At 46.2% G+C, this 18,945-nt stretch overlaps 5 protein-coding genes across 6 annotated transcripts in view; 2 read left to right on the top strand and 3 right to left on the bottom strand.

Moving 5' to 3' along the window:
- LOC137898070 (twinfilin-2-like) overlaps window positions 1-2,800 on the bottom strand; it is a 10,214-nt gene extending 7,414 nt beyond the window's left edge. Inside the window, exons 1-3 of the mRNA XM_068742067.1 lie at window positions 2,358-2,800; window positions 194-372; window positions 7-96 (exon numbers count right to left, since the gene is read on the bottom strand). Of these exons, the coding sequence (XP_068598168.1) occupies window positions 7-96; window positions 194-372; window positions 2,358-2,454 (366 nt within the window). The 5' untranslated portion in view covers window positions 2,455-2,800. The remainder of the gene's footprint in view (window positions 1-6; window positions 97-193; window positions 373-2,357) is intronic.
- Window positions 2,801-3,858: 1,058 nt separating this feature from the next.
- Window positions 3,859-7,654, bottom strand: LOC137898245 (WD repeat-containing protein 82). Its single transcript, XM_068742259.1, has 9 exons — window positions 7,326-7,654; window positions 6,575-6,672; window positions 6,005-6,071; window positions 5,818-5,917; window positions 5,605-5,721; window positions 5,363-5,518; window positions 4,548-4,617; window positions 4,256-4,398; window positions 3,859-4,116 (listed from the first exon to the last, which is right to left on the bottom strand). The coding sequence occupies exons 1-9, from the start codon at window positions 7,484-7,486 to the stop codon at window positions 4,087-4,089; spliced, it is 942 nt and encodes a 313-aa protein (XP_068598360.1). The 5' UTR covers window positions 7,487-7,654; the 3' UTR covers window positions 3,859-4,086.
- A 1,754-nt stretch (window positions 7,655-9,408) lies between these two features.
- On the top strand, window positions 9,409-11,194 carry glyctk (glycerate kinase). The gene is made up of 4 exons (XM_068742936.1): window positions 9,409-9,764; window positions 9,843-9,994; window positions 10,075-10,250; window positions 10,325-11,194. Exons 1-4 carry the CDS (start codon window positions 9,409-9,411, stop codon window positions 11,192-11,194), a joined length of 1,554 nt encoding a protein of 517 aa, XP_068599037.1.
- Window positions 11,195-11,237: 43 nt separating this feature from the next.
- tcta (T cell leukemia translocation altered) lies at window positions 11,238-12,988 on the bottom strand. Of its 2 annotated transcripts, none has more exons than XM_068742570.1 (3): window positions 12,626-12,988; window positions 12,418-12,538; window positions 11,238-12,316 (listed from the first exon to the last, which is right to left on the bottom strand). In XM_068742570.1, exons 1-2 carry the CDS (start codon window positions 12,834-12,836, stop codon window positions 12,465-12,467), a joined length of 285 nt encoding a protein of 94 aa, XP_068598671.1. In that variant the 5' UTR covers window positions 12,837-12,988; the 3' UTR covers window positions 11,238-12,316; window positions 12,418-12,464. The 2 variants fall into 2 exon arrangements, with proteins under 2 accessions (XP_068598671.1, XP_068598670.1); XM_068742569.1 differs by having other exon boundaries at window positions 11,238-12,314; window positions 12,487-12,538.
- A 391-nt stretch (window positions 12,989-13,379) lies between these two features.
- mon1bb (MON1 secretory trafficking family member Bb) lies at window positions 13,380-16,552 on the top strand. Its single transcript, XM_068742750.1, has 6 exons — window positions 13,380-13,433; window positions 13,915-14,003; window positions 14,103-14,654; window positions 14,739-15,531; window positions 15,891-16,038; window positions 16,153-16,552. Exons 2-6 carry the CDS (start codon window positions 13,931-13,933, stop codon window positions 16,378-16,380), a joined length of 1,794 nt encoding a protein of 597 aa, XP_068598851.1. The 5' UTR covers window positions 13,380-13,433; window positions 13,915-13,930; the 3' UTR covers window positions 16,381-16,552.
- The last annotated feature ends 2,393 nt before the right edge of the window (window positions 16,553-18,945 follow it).

Below are 18,945 nucleotides of genomic sequence, written 5' to 3'. Positions count from 1 at the left end.
CTCAACTGTGCCAAACATCTCGTACTTCACGTGGCCACCTCCAAACTCTTTCTTCACCGTGGCCCGAGTGGCGGCGTACAGCATCTTTAGTTTCACCTGTGACCATCAGAAGAGGGGAAACACATGAACTGTTTGCATCATGTTGCTGTCAGGCAGCTGAATTGATCAAAACAAAAATATAGGCACAGCATACTGGAGACTGATCAGGAGACCACGATATGAAGATCCACTCATAGCCCTGTGCATTCTGGGAGTCGAGGCGGTATAAGATGTAGCAGGGCTCCATGTCGTTCAGCAGAGGAATCAGGAAGCGATCGTAATCCTGGTCCCACCTCTTCTCTTGCTCTCTGTAAGCCCCCAGCACCAGCTGCTCTGAAAATCAGACCAGCATCACATGCCTTTACCCCCCGCCCCTAAATGTGGCACGGCCTTCACAGGACACAGATTACACCACAGTATGTAGTCTCACGCAGGAATGGATCACGCACCATCTCGTGCTAGTATATAAGCACAAATACAAACCCCAGACCGGGTCCAAGATGGAAGAAGTGACATCTGGCCCTGGATCAATCACCCGGTTTATAAAGTCACAGAAAACAGCAACAGCATGTGTGAGGATCTGCCCCGATTCCCTTTGGGATCAATAATGCTTTAATTTGAAGCTCAAAGCTGAAGCACGTTTGGATTAGCAGAATATTTGCCTGCCTTTGTGAGCTCCGTGCTCAAGCACATTCTCAGTTAGCGGGTCCAACGCCGCTGTTTGCTCTGCTGCCGGTCTTGATCGCGACGTTAAGCATTTGTCTAAATGGAATTGCACAAAACACATCCGTGCACTTGGAGTTTGATGGCCTTGTGTGTGTGTGTGTGTGTGTGTGTGTGTGTGTGGGGGGGGGGGGGGGGGGGGGGGTCAGTGGGACGTCCCGGCTGTCCCATAGGGCTTGATGCTATTCTGAGGAACACATTCTAGCTCTGCTCACACACACACACACACTTTCCATGAGCCATTCTCTCAGTCTTTATTGGGCCATAATGCTATTAAACAGATAAAAGCCTCGCTTTAGGAGGGGTTTGACTGCCCCCCCACCCCCACACTTACAAAAAAAAAAAACAGGCAGGAGTTTGATTGCATGCCGAGCAAACTATGATGAAAGTGGGCAGAAAGACCCTTTTGACATTGACATGAGCATGAAGTGTCACTGGGTACCGGAAAGCAACCATGTCAAGTGACATGCGGCTCAAAATAGCCAAGTGACATCTGGGACAATCAGAGCGCGTTCATCAGACAGAAAAACAGAGCTGCAGCATCACGCTGGTCTTTGTTAAGAGCAGATATATAATATGTTGGTCCAGAACCCCCCCCCCCCCCTCCCTTATTGCTCCATCGACCACGATCACAGGCCCCTCGGCCGACTCTCTGAAGGCATGTTCTCATGCAGCTGACGCAACCCTCCTTTCCTAGAAGCTGAACGCAGCCGGTCAGCCGACCTTCCGTTTCGTGTAATTCCTAGGTATGCAAGTCACGGCTATTAAGAATGAGTCACACAAAGTGATCAGAGAAATTAGAATGCCTCCAAACATCCCTCTTCTGGAGATAAAGACGGATGGAAAGAGTCTTGTTTCCGCAACAGTAATCAAATATATATATTTTAATCCTCTTTCTAGCTATAATCTCTCCGCTGTTGGAATTAATGAATTCTATTTGAATCAAATTTTTAAAATGCGTTCCACTGATCAATGCTGATGACAACTTAGGAAATCACCTGTTCTTGTGTCCCACCAGGTAAAAAAACCCAACATAATTATATAAACGTACAGCTGCCTCCATTCTGATTTAGACAACCTTGAGGCATCTGTTCCTCAAACTGTGTGTCTGAAGCCTTGTTAAGGGAAGTGCTAAAAAGAAATCTCTCTGTGGTCTGGCTTTTTCCATTTCAAGTTACTATTTCACTTCCTTGGTGATCTGTTAAATAAAGTTTAATAAAATAAAAACCATCTCATAGACAATGGACCTTCTGAGCCACCAGAGTCCTTTTTTTTTTCCCCATGTTTGGATTATGGTAGACGTTATGCATTTTTAATCTGGAGATCAGGTCAAAGGAGGAAGAGGAAACATGGTCCCTCTCATCTTTCCGGGAAACTGATTAATTGGACACTACATTCCAGTGGAAAGTTCAAAACACGATCACAAGCAGAGTCAAAAGACAAAGACGCTTCTGTCATCCGTGCCTGAAGAACATTCTGGTGTTTTCTCATGCCCAACAGACTGCAAAAGCATCACGACTTGTGCGTCTGACATCCAGCGTCACAGATGGTTCCGTATGGTCCGGCCCATCTTCCACCCGTCCCGGGACACTCACCTTCCCGGATGCACACTTTAATGAGGCGCACTGCTCCACATCTCGCCCTGGCCAGGAGCTCCCTGAGTTCTGGCGTCACAACCAGTGCGAGAAACATGGCAAGTTAGCCGTCTTCTCCTCTTGCTGCAACGAGGGCTGACAGGCAAACGGCACCAGGTCCAAAATATTTACACCAGAACACAAGAGGTAAATCAGCTGGGAATATACTCTGCACTTTAAGAAATGTTTTTTAACCAGTGGGAGAAAAGCATCTCTTGACTGCGTCCAGACTTGTCCAGTGTGACATGGGACATCGCTCAAGTAACTCGGACGGGATCACGTGCACAGAGAGAGAACATGATCACCTCACTCCCAAATTTAGCTCCAACCGGCAGACTGCTCAGCCCTGTAAACCCCCCACCCGACCCCACCCCACCCCAGGAGTGGCAGCAGAGGAAGAGCTCCTGACCTGCAAACCTAATAACCAGCTTGTGAACCACGAGTGTTTCAGGCCGGTTGCATTCAGACAAGCGAGCTTTCTAAAGGTCTGGTACTTTTTCCCAGAAGCTGATCAGACATTCATCTCATTTAAACTGCACCGTGGATGTTTGGCAGGAGCATCAATCCTGCTGTTTATGAGCCAGAAAGGGCCAAAAACTAAAAATAAACACCCATTTCAACGTTTTATAGAGGGAACCACATTTCAGCGGAGAGAACATGTTTTGGAAAGTTTACAAAACTTAACTTTGTCACAAATATCAAACTCATTCTGGGTTTAGAATTACTTGAAAATCACAGGATTAATATATTGTTTTTTTTTAGCATTAGAAGACATTGAACCTGTAATGAAGTGAGCGTACCATCAGGAACTCATCGTGTCCTATATTATGACATCATTATAACACAATCCTAGAAGCAGTCCCTCACCCGGCGGGGGTTGGGCTCTGCATCGTTGACCTGTGAAAGACCCAGTCAACAATGACGACGCAGCTCGTCAGCAATCAGGACCGGCCAGGTCCAATTTGTTCCACCGTTCAGCGTCCAATGCTTGGCGCTGCGCTGCGAAGCGCGACACAGGTGGGCTTGTGGAACGGGAAGACGTGTTCGTTCTTGAAGCTCTTCTGTCACAGATGATCACAGGACTACAGATGGAACCAATAAGGGTCGGAGATCAGCCCATCAGATCCTCCAGGTCAGCACAGGAGAGTTTTCCAGCATGATTTTTATTTTGCTTCCATAACCCTCAGATCCAAATGACTCTTAAATGTTTGATGAATAGCCTGATTGAGTTAACCTGCAGATTTTAATAGATTGCCACAATATTTTGTGGCTCCACTTACAGCCTGGTTACAATCCACCAACTTGAAATGCAAATAAAAAATAATTCCCACCGTCTTAAGATTTTGTTCAGCAATAGAATATATATATGTATAAAAGTTTTATTTATATACATATATATGTATAAAAACACATTTAAGTAGGCATGGATGTATTCAGTCAAAACTTCATTTTAAAAATCAGTTTAATCATAAAAATAGTTCTTACAACTCTAGATGTGGTTTTGAAATATACATTAGACAGATCACAACAAAGACAACAGAACCGACATCTTACAAAAGAAAAATTGAACGTTAAATAGAAATACAAAAAAAGACAAGTGATCTATCTATGAAAACCGCTTATTTACAAATTGAAGCGCCTGCGCTGCGCTTCCTGCGTCCCTCTGCTGCCCCCTGCAGGCCACTGTGACTCAGTCATCGATGGTGGGGAGCCAAAAAGCCTGAAAGATGGAGAGACATTCAAAATGCTGTTTACATTTGATTTCACCTTCAGGTCACCGTCGGCACAATGGCTATTAGGAACGGTATCTAATGATGGAGACGCTTCACTGAGCCTTTACGTCCACGTCACGCCCTCACCATGTTGGAGCAGGCGCTGGCAAACGTCATGAACTTGGGGTTGAACTGAAGGCAGGTGATCGGCCCCGTGTGCTTCCCATCTAATAGCGCCACCTTCATGCCACTCTCTGCATTCCACACGTGAATCTTCCCGTCCTCAGAGCCTGTCAACAAGGAGAAAAAAGGATTCAGCAAAATTTAATGTGAATTCATACACTTTTGATACGGTTCAAATGTGGATTTCTTGGTTTGAAATGCGTGAATCTATTCCCAAAGACAAGACAAGTCAAGAAGACAGCGTGGTTGGACTTACCGATCATTACAAACTGGGAATCTGGCGTGAACGATGCCTCCAGCGTTACACCTTTACCATTGTTGTAGCCCTGTGGGCAAGCAAACAGCAGAAATGATTTCTGCATAGATAGAACAGCAGTCTGAAAGTTTAACACAATTAATGAAACCTAAAATAAAGGAGGTTATGTCATCGCCGACATCCATTTGTTAGCAAGATAACTGAAAAAGTTCTGGAGGGATCTGGATGAAATTTGCAGACGATGTTTAGAAGGAATCTTACCAGGAACAGATGATTACATTTTGGTGATGATCCAGAAGAGATCCTGGATTCTGGATCAATCTGACATTTTTGGTATCATTGCAGTTAATGGAGCTTCAAAATGTGTTCCTCAATATCTCGGTTGATTATTGAACGATGTTTATGGAATTTGACAGTCATGCAGGGTGGGGGGGGGGGGGGGGGGCTCTATCTCACCACTGCATTTCATCCAGATCGGATCCAGAATGGAGTCAGTAAAAAATATTTTAACATTGAAAACTCCATTTACAGATTCATAAACCAGTTACAAATACACATCAACTCTGATTCACTTTTGCTTTTCACGGTTGGTGTATAAAGAAACCAAGAACAATGTAGAACCTTTCATGATGATCCAGATCATCATGAAATGGACGGAGTAAATCTAATTATGAGCTGCTCGGCGGAGGTCTGCGCTCTCTGAGTGCTTTTCTAGTTTAATTTAGTGCTCGAGTGGAATTTTACTGTGACGATTCCCCAAATGTATTCTTTTCACATCAATGTCCCCAAACACGGCGTGCCGAGTTGCATCTTACCCCAAAGGAATGCAGCACGGCGCCCTTAAAGGCGTCCAAGACGCGAAGGGCCCCACCATTGGTGGAAAGTAAAATAAGTTTGCCGTCGTTACTGAACTTCAGGCCGGTCCACTCGCATGTTCGGTCATACTGCAGCTTGAACGTTGCAAAGGGACCCTGTTGACGAGGGAGACCATGAAACCCACGCTTTAACCCCAAACATCCACCACAGGGGATTTCACTCACACACCGCCACTTCTTACCTTGTCAAATGAACGCAGATCATAAAGTTTAACCATTTCTGAATTGATCCCAGCAGAAAAAATGAGGCCCTCTGGATCAAAGGAGCACACTGACTTCCCTTGAAGGTGCATCAGACCCTAAAGTAAAAAGAAAAAAAAAAAAAAAAGAAGATGAGATCTTGTTTTTGTTCTTTTCGGTGTAAATAATGTAGCGCAACACTAATGGATACTTGCCTGGCAGTTCGGTGAACGCAAATCCCATAGTCGGATAGTTTTATCCAACGAGCCAGAAATGAATGTGTCGTCGACAGGCGACATGGATAGCGACGTCACTCTGGTCACAGAGAACGAGAGAGAATGAGCACACAGGAAGTTACACAACTCCACGCCATACCAATACCAGCAGAAACCCAGTCCTTACCTTTTGTTATGGCCGGGAAAGTACCGGATGTATTTGTTGTCATGAAGCGACAGGTACCGGATAGTATCTTCAAGAACAACACGTTATTATTTCGGCATCAAACAGGAGTATTCACAGAAAGGATCTGGCATTGAAACACAAAAGTTGTTTCTGCGCCGGTCTGACGACGTCTGACTCGACCGTGGGCAAGGCAGTCACTTGTACAGTCAGCTCCTGTATGGGGGCACAATCTCAGACCCTCGAACTGTACAAACAACTACCTCAGACCAAAGTGAGAAACAAGTGCCCTGCAGGGTAGAGCGCCTCGGAAAGCTCAGCCTCTGTCCAATCCACGGAGGCTAAAGGGATTAATATGGTGAACAAATCACAGCAGCGCAGCCTGGATGACAAGCTCAAGCTGAAATATCAGCTCTATGTCCCCCATGTTAACGATCATACGAGATTACCATTCACATAATATGAGGTTCCTTTCACAGTTATCATTCTACAAGACAGGAGTGTCTTCTTACTGCACACGCACACACACACACACACACACACACACACACACCCCAATGATCATGTACGTACCATCAATCTTGTTGGAGCTGTAGACCACAGTATTTGCAGCATGTGTGTATCTGATCAAATCTACGCCGTATTTCTTACTGTAGAGAGTCCTCTTGGGTCTGCCGTGAACCGCAAAGCGACGGGAAAAGAGAGAATGAATATTAGAATCAACGCAAGGTCATCCGGGCCAATCTGACTACAATGGAATTTTAGATTTAAAAAAAAAAAAAACTGCCGTTTTTCTTCATGCCAACAGTAGCTGCAACTACTTTTTAGCTCGTTAATTATTTCTTTTTGCCACATTATGAAGCATTTAAACAGTCATTTTAAAATAGTTGCTGCTGCCAACCAACTCCCCAACTCTGTCCATATAGTAAAAAAAAGGAAAATGATGCAGTTGTTCACATTTAAAAGCTAAATAATGTATTAAAAGTGGCTGTTAATAAAACATAACGTCACAATAGCCGATGGATGTGGATCAGGGAATCCTATTATCCTGTTTGATTGCTTCCATTACTTTAGTGCTAGTAGCAGTCCTGCCCCACAAATGTGCCATTTAATAAAGTAAATTATTACATTACTCCACTCCTACCTGACTCGAGCAGGTTCGTTTAGTTCTAGAACTTTATACGTGTACAGTTACAGGCGTTTAAAACATAAGAAAATTACTATAAACTGATTTCTGCAACAGAACAGGCCTCGCTAGCTAGCTAGCATAGCAAGTGGCTAACCCCCCCCCCCCAACGGATTAATGATCAATAAAGGCCCTTACTTTCCCTCTTGGCAGTCGTACAAGACGAGCGAATCATCGTCGCTGCTGGAAATGATCGTTTCTCCGTTCGAACTGAAATCGAAACAGTTGATTTTGTCCGAGTTTTCTCGGAACACTTTGGCGACTCTGAAGCTCCGCAGCACATTGTCCGTCAGCTTCATGCCGGCCTCCGCCCGTCTGAGGGGAAGCAGGCCCCCGGTCCACGGCAAACCGGCTCACGGATACTCCTTGTGATAACGTGTGTGTGTGTGTATATACGAACTGTGACGATCCCGATACTTCTACTCTAATAAATACAATAAAAGTATGTATTTAAAACAGTACCGGAAGCCCGCCCGTACTACTACCACGTACTGGAGTAAAGCGGGAGACAAGCGCCGCCTTCGAAAGCGTCGGCGACGCGCATTCTTCATCATCAGCCACGCGCACTGGACTCAAACCACGTGACGTTGCCATGACAGCAAGAATATTTCATTCATCCCCGAGTCATGAAATGTTCCAAAATGATTTGGAGCGGAGATATTTGCACACTATAGTAATATAACTTAAATAGCCACAGTGCGCTGTCGTCATCAACAAGCGCCAGGAGCGCCTTGAAACGCATTTAGTTTTGTGAATGGGGGAGGGGGCGGGGCTGCCTCTTTCTCGTCCCTCAGAGTTAAATGTCTTTCATTCTCCTGCAACCAGTTCGTCTCCCGAATGTGACGTTTTTGTTGATTGTATATACTTTACATAAACGGATATGTTGACACTTACCGGCGTGTGCGTTTCTGTACGCGGGTGGGCGGTTCGTGTTGAAAGGGGGAACGATCTGACTGGGGAAGCCGACGCTGCAAAATAGTTTAACAGCTTCTCTCGGCCTCCACACGACGGTAACCGTAAACTAGTCGTCGGTTTTCCTGCAGCAGAGTGAGCTTTGCCTTTTTGGTCATCGGTCTGCATTGTTTTGTTTTGTTTTTGGTCTCGGACAAAATGGACGCGAGGGGAAGCTAGCAGGGATGGACCGCAGCAACATTTTCAAAACCGAAAATGCAATCCTTTTAGCGTAGAAAAGTTAAAGGTCTTGTACTGTAGTTCAATTTAAACAAAAATTAAAACAACTACTCTGATTTTCGTTCAACAAGTGGTAACGAGAACTATGTAAACACGTTACATTTGAATGCGTCACATTGTTATCTGATTGATCTGATTCCTTTATGATTCTAATTTAAAACTTTTAACTCTTATAAATGTAAGTATGTAATCAAAAATAATGTCATAGGTGTGTTAATGCTACATAAAAAAAAAAAAGATTTCACCAGCTCATGGTTGTTGACATGGAGAAAAACGTTTTGATAATCTAACTCTGTGATCTCAGGCTGACACACCTGCTTGAATGTTTTATGTTTTTAATGGTGCTTGGATGCAGGATCCTTGACAACAAGACTTCTGTGGCTTCTGGGCATCCGTTCGGTTCCTGGGATCCCCTCTATCCTCTCTTATACTTGCACTGAACTGGTATGTCTGACTCTTTTCTTCTTGTTAGTGGTGTGTTGGCAGCTGTGGTCCAAGCGAAGTCAATAATTACACACAGGATACCCACGTGACCGTCTATTTTGCAACCCTGCTGAACTACAGCACACAAAAACAGGCTCCTGCAGCAACGCAGCCTTTTATACTCATTTATGACCCTCACAGGTAGGAAGCTTCATCAATCTTCATTTTTAAATTAAGATCTGTCTGTATAACCAGAATAGTTTTATTATTTTTTTAACTTTAAAAACTAGGCACTGATCTGTATATTATGTTCTTTAAAAGTAAGATAACACACTGATCTAATCTTCACATCACGAGACTCGATCATGGGTGTGTTTTGGACATTGCTCTGCCGGCTTAGTTAAAGGAAAATATTATTCATGTATTTGCTTTTGAATTGATTGTGTTATTGTTTGTCGAGGGGTTCTTTATTTTCCGACTGCGCTTTATATTGCACCGGAATGATCTTGTGCCGGTCATAACTATTAATGCATCTTCCAATCTAAACTCTGATTTGCATTTTTTATTCTTTCAGGGAACTTTCTGCTTAGAACCCACTGAACTTTCTATGGCCCGTGTTCTTTCCTTGTTCCGGCCTTGGCCCGTTCTGACCCCCGCCTGCTGGAGAAAACCTTTGCTGTGCAAAATGTCAATGGACTCAAGGGCTCGCGGCGTGTTTGCAGCTGCAGTGGAGGCCGTACAACCGGACGCTGTCGTCCGGCAGAGTATCGAGCGCAAGGGCGACTCGGTAACTATCAGTGGCCGCAATTTCACACTCAAACATAACCTGCACTTGGTGGGTTTTGGAAAAGCTGTGCTGGGCATGGCGGCTGAGGCAGAGAGGATTGTAGGGGATCACTTGGTAAAAGGAATAATAAGCGTGCCGCATGGGATTCAGAAGACTTTGCAGCAACACGGGAAACTGTAAGCAAACTCTTTCGGATGTATCCCGCGTGAAAAAGGAACTGAGCAGCACGATGACGCGTCTCTTTCCCGTCGCAGCCATCTGCTGTTAAAAGAAACCAGCCGCATCAAAGTGGTGGAGGGAGCGAAACACAACTTGCCTGACGCCGATGCCCTGAGAGCAGCTGAGGAGATCCAGCAGTTAGCCACTCAACTGACCGAGAAGGATCTTCTTCTTGTTCTCATTTCAGGTAAATTATTTCATTTTTCTCTACAGAATTCCACCTCGAAATGTAAAACTCCACAACAATGGGGCGAAAACTGTGCACAGGCGGTGGCTCTGCGCTTCTCCCTGCCCCGATCCCACCGATATTGTTACAGGAGAAACTGGAAGTTACCCGCAAGCTTGCCGCTGCGGGTGCCACCATTCAAGAGCTGAACACGGTGCGGCGACCTCTGTCTTCCTTAAAGGGTGGAGGCCTCGCGCGCTGCGCTCACCCGGCACAAGTAAGCTACGACTCTTCACCCGCTTTTTACCCACGCAGAGAACGCGTTCCAGCGTTCACTCGCTCTCTTAACAGGTGATTGGACTTGTGCTGTCGGATGTTATTGGCGACCCGCTGGACCTGATAGCCAGTGGTCCCACGGTGCTGAGTGAGAAGATGCCCGAGGAAGTTTTATCGGTCCTTCGACATTACAAGCTTTTGAACACACTACCAGCCTCGGTAAAGGATGTCCTCGGGCGACACAGTCCCCGGGACCAAAAGGATGCGCCACAAGATATCCTTAATGTTTTGATCGGCTCCAACAGCCTCGCGCTCAAATGTGCAGGTCGTCGGGCTCGAGAGCTGGGCTTTCGCCCCGTGGTGCTGGCACCGGGAGTGTGCGGCGACGTGAGGTCAGTCTCCAGACTTTACGGCCTCCTGGCCCGCTTTGCCTGTTCCCGAGAGGAGCCTTCTCCGGAGCTCGCCGCTGAGGTGTTGATGCTGGGGCCTGAAGTAGGCGTGGAGACCTGGGATCTATGTCGTACCATGAAAGTGTTGGATGAGGGCCGTACAGAAGGATGGGGGGCCACGTGCGTCCTGGCCGGAGGTGAGCCAACCGTGGAGCTGCTGGGCATGGGTCGAGGTGGTCGAAACCAGGAGTTGGCCCTGCGAGTCGCACTGGAGCTGAGAGGCCTGGGGCCTCACGGGCCGGTGTTTCTGAGCGGCGGGACTGACGGCCAGGACGGACCCACGGATGCAGCGGGAGCCATCACTGATGCAGGGTTGTTCGAGGAGGCACAAGCACAAGGGCTGGACATCGAAAACTTCCTGTCCAACAATGATTCTTACACCTTTTTTACACATCTTTCTGCTGGCAGGCGCTTACTCGTGCCTGGTCTAACATGCACTAATGTGATGGACGTGCACGCACTACTTATTCCGCCAATTCCCACAAACAAGCCATAATTCCAGACACACAAAATAAAAGTTTCAGGTCCTGTGATTCGGGATGTTCTGTTGAACTACAGTTTAAACTTTATATGTATGTTTTTGAAGTCACATAAAAAAACAAGAGTGGCATTAATACATTAACATCATCAAACACAGTTACTTTGATAATGATGATCGGTTGTGCTGTTTTCATGCATCTTGCGGGCTGAATTTGCTTTAGCTTCCGGCTGTGTCTCATTGTTTACTTAAATACCAGATTCATCAAAAACATGCGGATAATTTTGTTGTCGGGTTTCACGCCACTCTGACATTTAACATTTCATTAAATACTGACTGCTGTACTTTGTCTTGTACTCCATGCCCTTGCTATTGTAACCGAATCACCTGTCAGTAATAATAGCGCATATACAAAGTGTTTTCAACCTGGCCATGCTTAATTATCACATAAGGCTGGTTTCATTTCAAAGCAAAACTCAGAAAATAAAACTTTTTAAACCTAACCAGGTTGTGAAGAGGTGCCTTATGCTTTTAAAGGATTTAAGTTTGATATATTTTCTGAGCATTTAGATATTTAAATGGGGCCTTTTGCTATATAAAAACAGTGCGATATTGGAGATATAAACTGCTATGCATGCTATCTCAGCATGGAATATTAAATTTAATATTTACAAAGTAGCGAATCATCCTGTTCATGACAAGCACATCTCCTAACCATAAAGGCTAAATGCGTTTTACTTCATTCAGTTAAAAACATTAAGGTCATAATGGAGCATTTCATGTCCAACAAGCCCACTGATGATGTTCCTCATTTGTGCAGAAGCCTTCTGAATATAGACAACAAAGTCCACAATAAATCAATAGATCAGGTTTATATCGATCAAGGTTATGCAAATAAAAGGCAAAATAAATGCACAACACATGATCCTTTTAGTGGATGGAGAATGACACCACGTGTTTCTTCAGGAGGTCCCGTCATCTCGAGTGAGCTGAAGATCTATCATCATCGGCAAAACTAAAAGGTGCGTTCAATGCCTCTCGGAGAAGTAAGTTGTCCTGCTCGCACTTTGGATGAAGCCCTAAAACACTGTCCTTCTAATCCCGACGCGTCTTCGGTGAATCTCTTGCTCTGTTTCCCCTGTGAGGATAAGAAAAGAGACATTATAACACACGCTATACTCGCCGTCCGGAGCTTCGATTGAGATGATGATGCTCCGGAAGCTGAGCCCAGCTCCTTCCCTCATGGAGCCCGAAGCCAGCTGCGACAGCAGAGGAAAGGCACCGCGGTTCACGGAGGTCCGGGTACCGACCATTCGCTCCGGTGAGGCGCTGCTTCCGGGGTTCCTCCGTTTTGCCCCGTCCCTGAACACAAACGCCGACAGACGGAATTGAAGCCTCCGCGGGGGGGCTAGCATGATCGTGTGATGTTTGGAAGGCCGAGCAACTCACCCTGTCGGTAATACATGTCGTTCACCGTATTACCGTAAACCTTCCACGCGAAGTGAATTGCGATAAGACTAAAGATCAACCAGCTGACTAAGATTTTGAAGATGGAGACTCTCATGTCGTTCGTTAGCCAGTCTTCAACAAATTCTGACAGGAACGACAGGCAGCTGTCAGAAATACGGGACAGAACTTCAAAGTCCCACGGATCCCCCATAATATTAGACTAAAAAAAAAAAAAAAAACACGTTTGTAACGAATGGCTCAAACGTTACCCGCAGAATAATTTAAACACCGGTTTGGCGAGGAGGCAACATGACAGCCAGACCTGACCGCCATCCCTACTTTCGTTTCGTGTTGTTTACGTTTGTGTTGAAGAATGAGGAATCGGAAATGACGTACGTACTACGTACCTTACGCAGAGAACTACTAAAATAAATTGTGCTACAATTACAGAATAACCTGAATATATATATATATATTTAATGATTTTTTTTTTTTTTTTAAGTGTAACTCATTTCAATGTATATCTGAAACAGCACAAAACACTTTAGTTGACACTCAACCACAAAAATACTTCCCTACGTAATAAACGTACGAAAGTATTCCGATGAAGGGCGGGGCTAGTCTTCACCACCAAGCAAGCTGATTGGTCTGGTGACGTTGTCGTCAGAGATTCCGGAAGTCTGCGGTAAGAGGCGGATTTGTTTTCGGATTCTCGTTCCTGATTCCTGGTAGCTTGTTTGCGGCGCGCAGTAAATGAAAGGCCAATGGAGTGAATTAGTTCAACTGAACGTTTGGACAGACCGAAGCCGTAAGTGTCGCTGCTTGCCTTCATTTGTCTCGGCTCTAGTTCACCACGGATTGCTTTGCGTGCTAAAAGCCGAGGCCGAGGCTAGCCCTGCCTGTTAGCAACACGGGCAGAGCTAGCCATCCATGGAGCGTCGGTGTCTCCAATCAGACGTTTATCAAAATGGAAATAGCCGCTGAACCAGTTACAAGAGAAGCTAGCATCTGCTTTCTTTACGAACTCATCAATTAAAACGTTAGCCATTATCTCCTCCGGGCCAATGACAGTTCCTCTAAATGGACTTTACGCTATCTGTGGCGAGCATTGCATCGATTGCTGGAATCGATCTGAAATTCAAGAGTCTAGAACTCCACTGTCTCGGAGTTCAAATTCTCTTAAACCCAAATATTCTGTTATCATGTGACCAGACCGCCGGTCCAATATAAATACTCCTCTGAAATATACGACTTGGTTTAATATTGTGTGCTTCTTTCTTTTTCATAAGTGATTGGGATGGTATTATGGAGAGAGTCAATCACCGAGAAGGAGATGCCGTGGGAGTGAATGCTCGCGATCCACCCTCCGACCCACCCAGTAAGTTACTCAGCGTTTCACGAGATCGGCTCTTGATTGATCGCGCATGTTCTACTTTTAATCATTCAATGCATAAACCGAACTTTGTTCAAACTGTAGCCGACACCCTGGCGACCTCTCTCTCGCTCCTGGGGAATCACATGTTTCCTTATCCCGAGAGGAGAAACGAAGGAAGCGCTGCCGTCAAAGAGGAGTCCGAAGAGTCGCTCCCTTCAGTTGTCGCTGCGGAAGAGCGTCACCTGGAGGCCAAGCCGCAGTCCGGCCAGGAAACCGGGCTGGAGCCCAACGACGCAGGAGACTCTGAGTGCGCGTCCACACAGCCGGCAGACGGCGCCGGCAACGACCGGGGCGGAACCGCAGAGTTCGTCGTTGCGATGCTGGCCAAGGCCGAGCTGGAAGAGCAAGGCATCGGTCTAAAGGGACGGTCACCCCCCCAGGAAGCGCCTGCGTTTATATCTCACCGTGATGAGGACGTGACGGCGGACAGCTGGCGGCAACACAGGAAGCACGTCTTTGTGTTGAGCGAGGCGGGCAAGCCCATCTACTCCCGATACGGCAGCGAAGAGGCCCTTTCATCTACGATGGGGGTCATGATGGCGCTGGTGTCCTTTGTTCAGAGTGGAGATAACATCATCCGGTCAGTCTATTCAGGTGAGAGACCCCCCCCCCCCCCCCCACCGTATCTTCCCTAGAAAGCCATCTCGGTGTCTGACGGCCTGCTCTTCTTCCCATCAGAGGAGCACACCGTGGTGTTCCTGCAGAAAGGGCCGCTGGTGCTCGTGTGCGTCTCCAGCAGCCGTCAGTGCGAGCGGCAGCTGCGTGGAGAACTCCTCTACGTGTACCATCAGATCATCAGCATGCTCACCCAGGCCAGCGTGTCCCGGATCTTTGAGCACAAGAAGAACTATGACCTGAGGAGGCTGCTCGCGGGCTCGGAGAAGATTCTGGACGGGCTGCTGAACCTGGTGGACTCTGACCCCAGCTTCCTGCTGGAAGCCGTGCATTGCTTGCCTCTCGCCTCCTCTCTCAGGGACTCTCTCAGCCAGATCTTGCAGAAAGCAATCACTCCCAATCTCGTTTTCTCCATCCTCATTGCCAAGAACCAGCTGCTCACCATCGTCCAAGAGAAGACGGTGATTGAGGACACCAGGCTGGAGCCTGCTGATGTCCACCTCCTACTCAACCTCATCGGAGCCTCTTCGGCATTTCAAGCCGGGGAGATCTGGACTCCCATCTGCCTCCCGCTCTTTAATCCTGACTGTTACTTTTACGCGTACATATCTTACCTGGACCCGCCCGAATGCACGGTTTGCCTGTTGCTGCTTTCAACGGACAAAGAGGCTTTCTACGCCGTGGCGGAGTGCAAGCGGAAGATAGAGGAGGCCATGGTGGCTCACGACTCCCTGAGCCTCATTGCCACAGTGCAGTCGTACAGCGTGAGCCAGGTGGGCGTCTCGGACCTCAGACACTTCATGTACAAGCCTTTCGATGTTCCCGACAACTACCGCCAGCTCACTCAGTTCACCAGGTTTGTGTGTTTATTTTTTATTTTTTTTGCATTTGTAGTTTGTGCAAATCCAGGAGGGGAACGCGTGTAATATCATTAAAAAAATAGTTGTGTTTTTATCTTAGCCAGACGAGAGATTCAGTGGGGAAGCAGGTGGAGAGAAATGTTAATAAAGTCTAATCGTCTTCCACTGATCTCTTAATGAGCTGAACGGAAACGGTGTCCCGGTACGCGTGGCGGCAGCCAATGGGACAATCAATCTCGGCACCTTACTCCCCATCGCTGTCGTATCGGTGCCACGGATCATTGGTTCCGGCCGGCGTGTGTCTGCCTTGCGCTGTCGGAGCGTTCTCAACCTTCCCTCTCCATCTTGTGATCAGCCCAGAGATGGAGGCACCTTACAGCAGCGCGGAGGAGAAGATGAGACTGCTCGACCTTTACCGCTGCATGCACAGCCGTATGCACAGCACCTCCCGGCCCCTCAAGCTCATCTACCACGTCGCTGAGAGGGAGACTCTGCTGGCGTGGGTATGGAAGATGTGTCCAGACTGCCCACGAGCGATCCCTGAATACTCGCTCTGTGTACTCTGACCGTTTTAAGTTCCATCCTTTCCACTTAAAATGTTTCCGTCTCTCCTACAGGTTACCAGTAAATTTGAACTGTACACGTGCTTCAGCCCGCTGGTGACGAAGACCTGCGCCATCACTGCGATCACTAAGCTGCTGAGGTGGATTAAGAAGGAGGAGGAGCGCCTCTTTATCCGACACCCCCCGAAGTATTCTACCACTCCGAACCCCAACAAGAGCTCTAGAGGTGGCAAATCGGACCAGCACGACTCTACGGATAACGGCTTCACGCCCCTGCTATAGAGCACGCTTGGCGCCACTGCGGCTGCTCTGCCTCGTCGGTGGCTCTTCGGCTTCCACTCTCATGCCGAGATATTTTTTTGAACCTTCTCCTGACACTTGTTGGAGCTGACTTTCATTACTGCTTTCAATCTGAAAGAGTCGGGGCAAAACATTCTGTTTTAAATTGAACTGTGGTGGAATACAATTTCATTGATATTTAAATGTTTTTACATTGTTTTATTATTGCAATAAGACCCCCCCCCCCCCCCCCCCCCCCCCCAGACAGCGAATGTATCCCAGCGTAGACAACAGATCGTTGACATTCTAGAGTTAGTCATCGCCTCATCAACCAAAGATATGATGACTAAAATTCACAAGGGAGTTCTTGCAGATCATTTTCACAGCACAAAAAACGTCTATTGAACGCGTGTTGCGTTCAATAGAAACTGGAATGAAAAGCAAACTCCTGATGGTGAGGGGGGGTCACTGTGTGTCAAATAAATCTGAGCGAACAAATGGCCATCGATGAATTTGGTTCATGAGGCAGAACTTAAAAACAAAGGTTTTGGTTTCATAAGTCGAAATGAGGTAACGGTTTCTGCACAATAGGAAATCCCAGCTCGTTACCACACATCAGGTTCCGTTTGTCTGATTCGTCGTTTGATAAGCGGACGCCGTGTTTTCCCCAGCAGACTTCCAGTAGTAAGATTGTAAAGATTGTTTACAAACGGTAGCCTCGTCCTTTATGTCCTTCGAGGAACTTTGTCAAGTCAACTGTTTAAAGTATGTCAGTAGTATCAGAAGATAAATCCCCGGGTACAGAACTCCACACTTGAAGCGTAGATTAAATGAAAAATCCATCGAGATACAACACGTACTGAGTCTTGATTTTGTGGGTCTTAGTTTAAGAGATGACACACACACATGCGTTTGTTTCAAACAGCATTTATTCTTGTGTGAGAAAATATTGTCTCAGGCAGATCAGGATCTTGCAGAGCAAATCAAATGGCAAGATCAAACATCTCCTGTTCCACCCAAGAAGAACAAAACTCGTAGACGAGTGCGTTTGCTGCCGTCTGGAGAGCTCGCTCCTCGTTCCGGATCACTTCTATAGAATATTGTTCTGACATGTTGGAATATTATACCATCACTATTACAAAGAGCTACGTAGCATCAGACATAAACCTTTTCCATATTTCACTTTTTAAATAACACTCTCAACTGCCACAAGTTATAAATTAAAATCGAAATCTGATTTTTTTTTTTGCATTCCTTAAATTACTTCATGTAAGCCAATATAAATATACATTTACATATTTACAAAACTATACACATGCAGCTTTACTACACCAATGTCTGATTCATATATCTATATTATGTACACACACACACACACAATTATTTGCCACATGTGGCTCCAGATCACTGAATCCTAAATTGTAATCCTAAACCGATTGTGCTATTCAAGTAATTTCATCCCAATTTACAAACCATTGTTCAGCGAGTGATCCCAGTAGACTTGATCAGAATCATAAAATAGCCCACATTATAGTGGCTTCGTGTCTTTTTAACCAAGTAGCTGCACCAGGTACTAGAACATTCTACTTTCATAATACAGTTTCACAATATGGAAAAATAAGTAAGGTCCTCGAAAGTCCCGCCTACAACGCGTCATAGCTGAGCCAGGAGTTCAGGAATGTTTGCTTTGGCAAACAGTGACTCATCAGTATTTCTATTGACTTTGTCGTTCTTTGATATCTATGTGGTGGAATCCACTAAGCGATATTCAGAATTACTGAATACAAATCATACATAGCGCCAGTTGATGTCTTTCTTTTTGAATAGCACTTTGGTTAAAACGCCAGATCCAAAAGGACGACGTGAAGTTGAGGAATTACTTTACAAAGTTGTTATAACACTCGATAGAGCTAATTAGAAATTGATTATTTTTTATTGGCAACAATTCTCATTCTCCAGGGCGCTCAGAGCTTAACTCCCAGAGTCCAGACATGACGCAACCTTTAAGTGGGACTTTGACACTTCATTGAACACCCTGATATTTCAAATGATTAATACAATCTAGATTTCTAGAATCAACACGATTAAATCAGGGGTGCCCAACCCACATCCTGCAGGCCAACTGCGGCGCACGGCCCATTTTTAATTGGCCAGCAGCAAATGATAAAAATATTATATAGAATACGAAACCTTCGCTTGACTGAGTTGTAATTCTTAGTTTCACCACTAGTGGCGCCACGCATCCATTGAAGACTCGTCCAGCCAGTCGCATTTCCCTACAAATTCAGTAATTCATTCATTTTCTCATCCGCAACCAGTTCAGAGGATCGAGGGTCATGCTGGAGCACATCCCAGCTGGCTACGGGGCGGCAGGCGGTGCACAGCCTGGACGAGTCGCCAGTTCATCGCAAGGCCACACAGAAAGACCGGCACCCCACTCGGGCTCATACCTACGGACCAATTCACCCACGTTGCGCGTTTTAGGTGATGGAAGGAAGCCGGGGAATCTGGAGAGAACCCGCGCAGACACGGGGAGAACAGAAAGGCTGGTGGAATCAGAGAAACACA

Source organism: Brachionichthys hirsutus, chromosome 8 (assembly GCF_040956055.1).
Source record: "Brachionichthys hirsutus isolate HB-005 chromosome 8, CSIRO-AGI_Bhir_v1, whole genome shotgun sequence".
Classification (NCBI taxonomy): domain Eukaryota; kingdom Metazoa; phylum Chordata; class Actinopteri; order Lophiiformes; family Brachionichthyidae; genus Brachionichthys; species Brachionichthys hirsutus.
The sequence above is the reverse complement of the archived record's forward strand: the minus strand, read 5'-3'. Positions and strand labels throughout refer to the sequence as shown.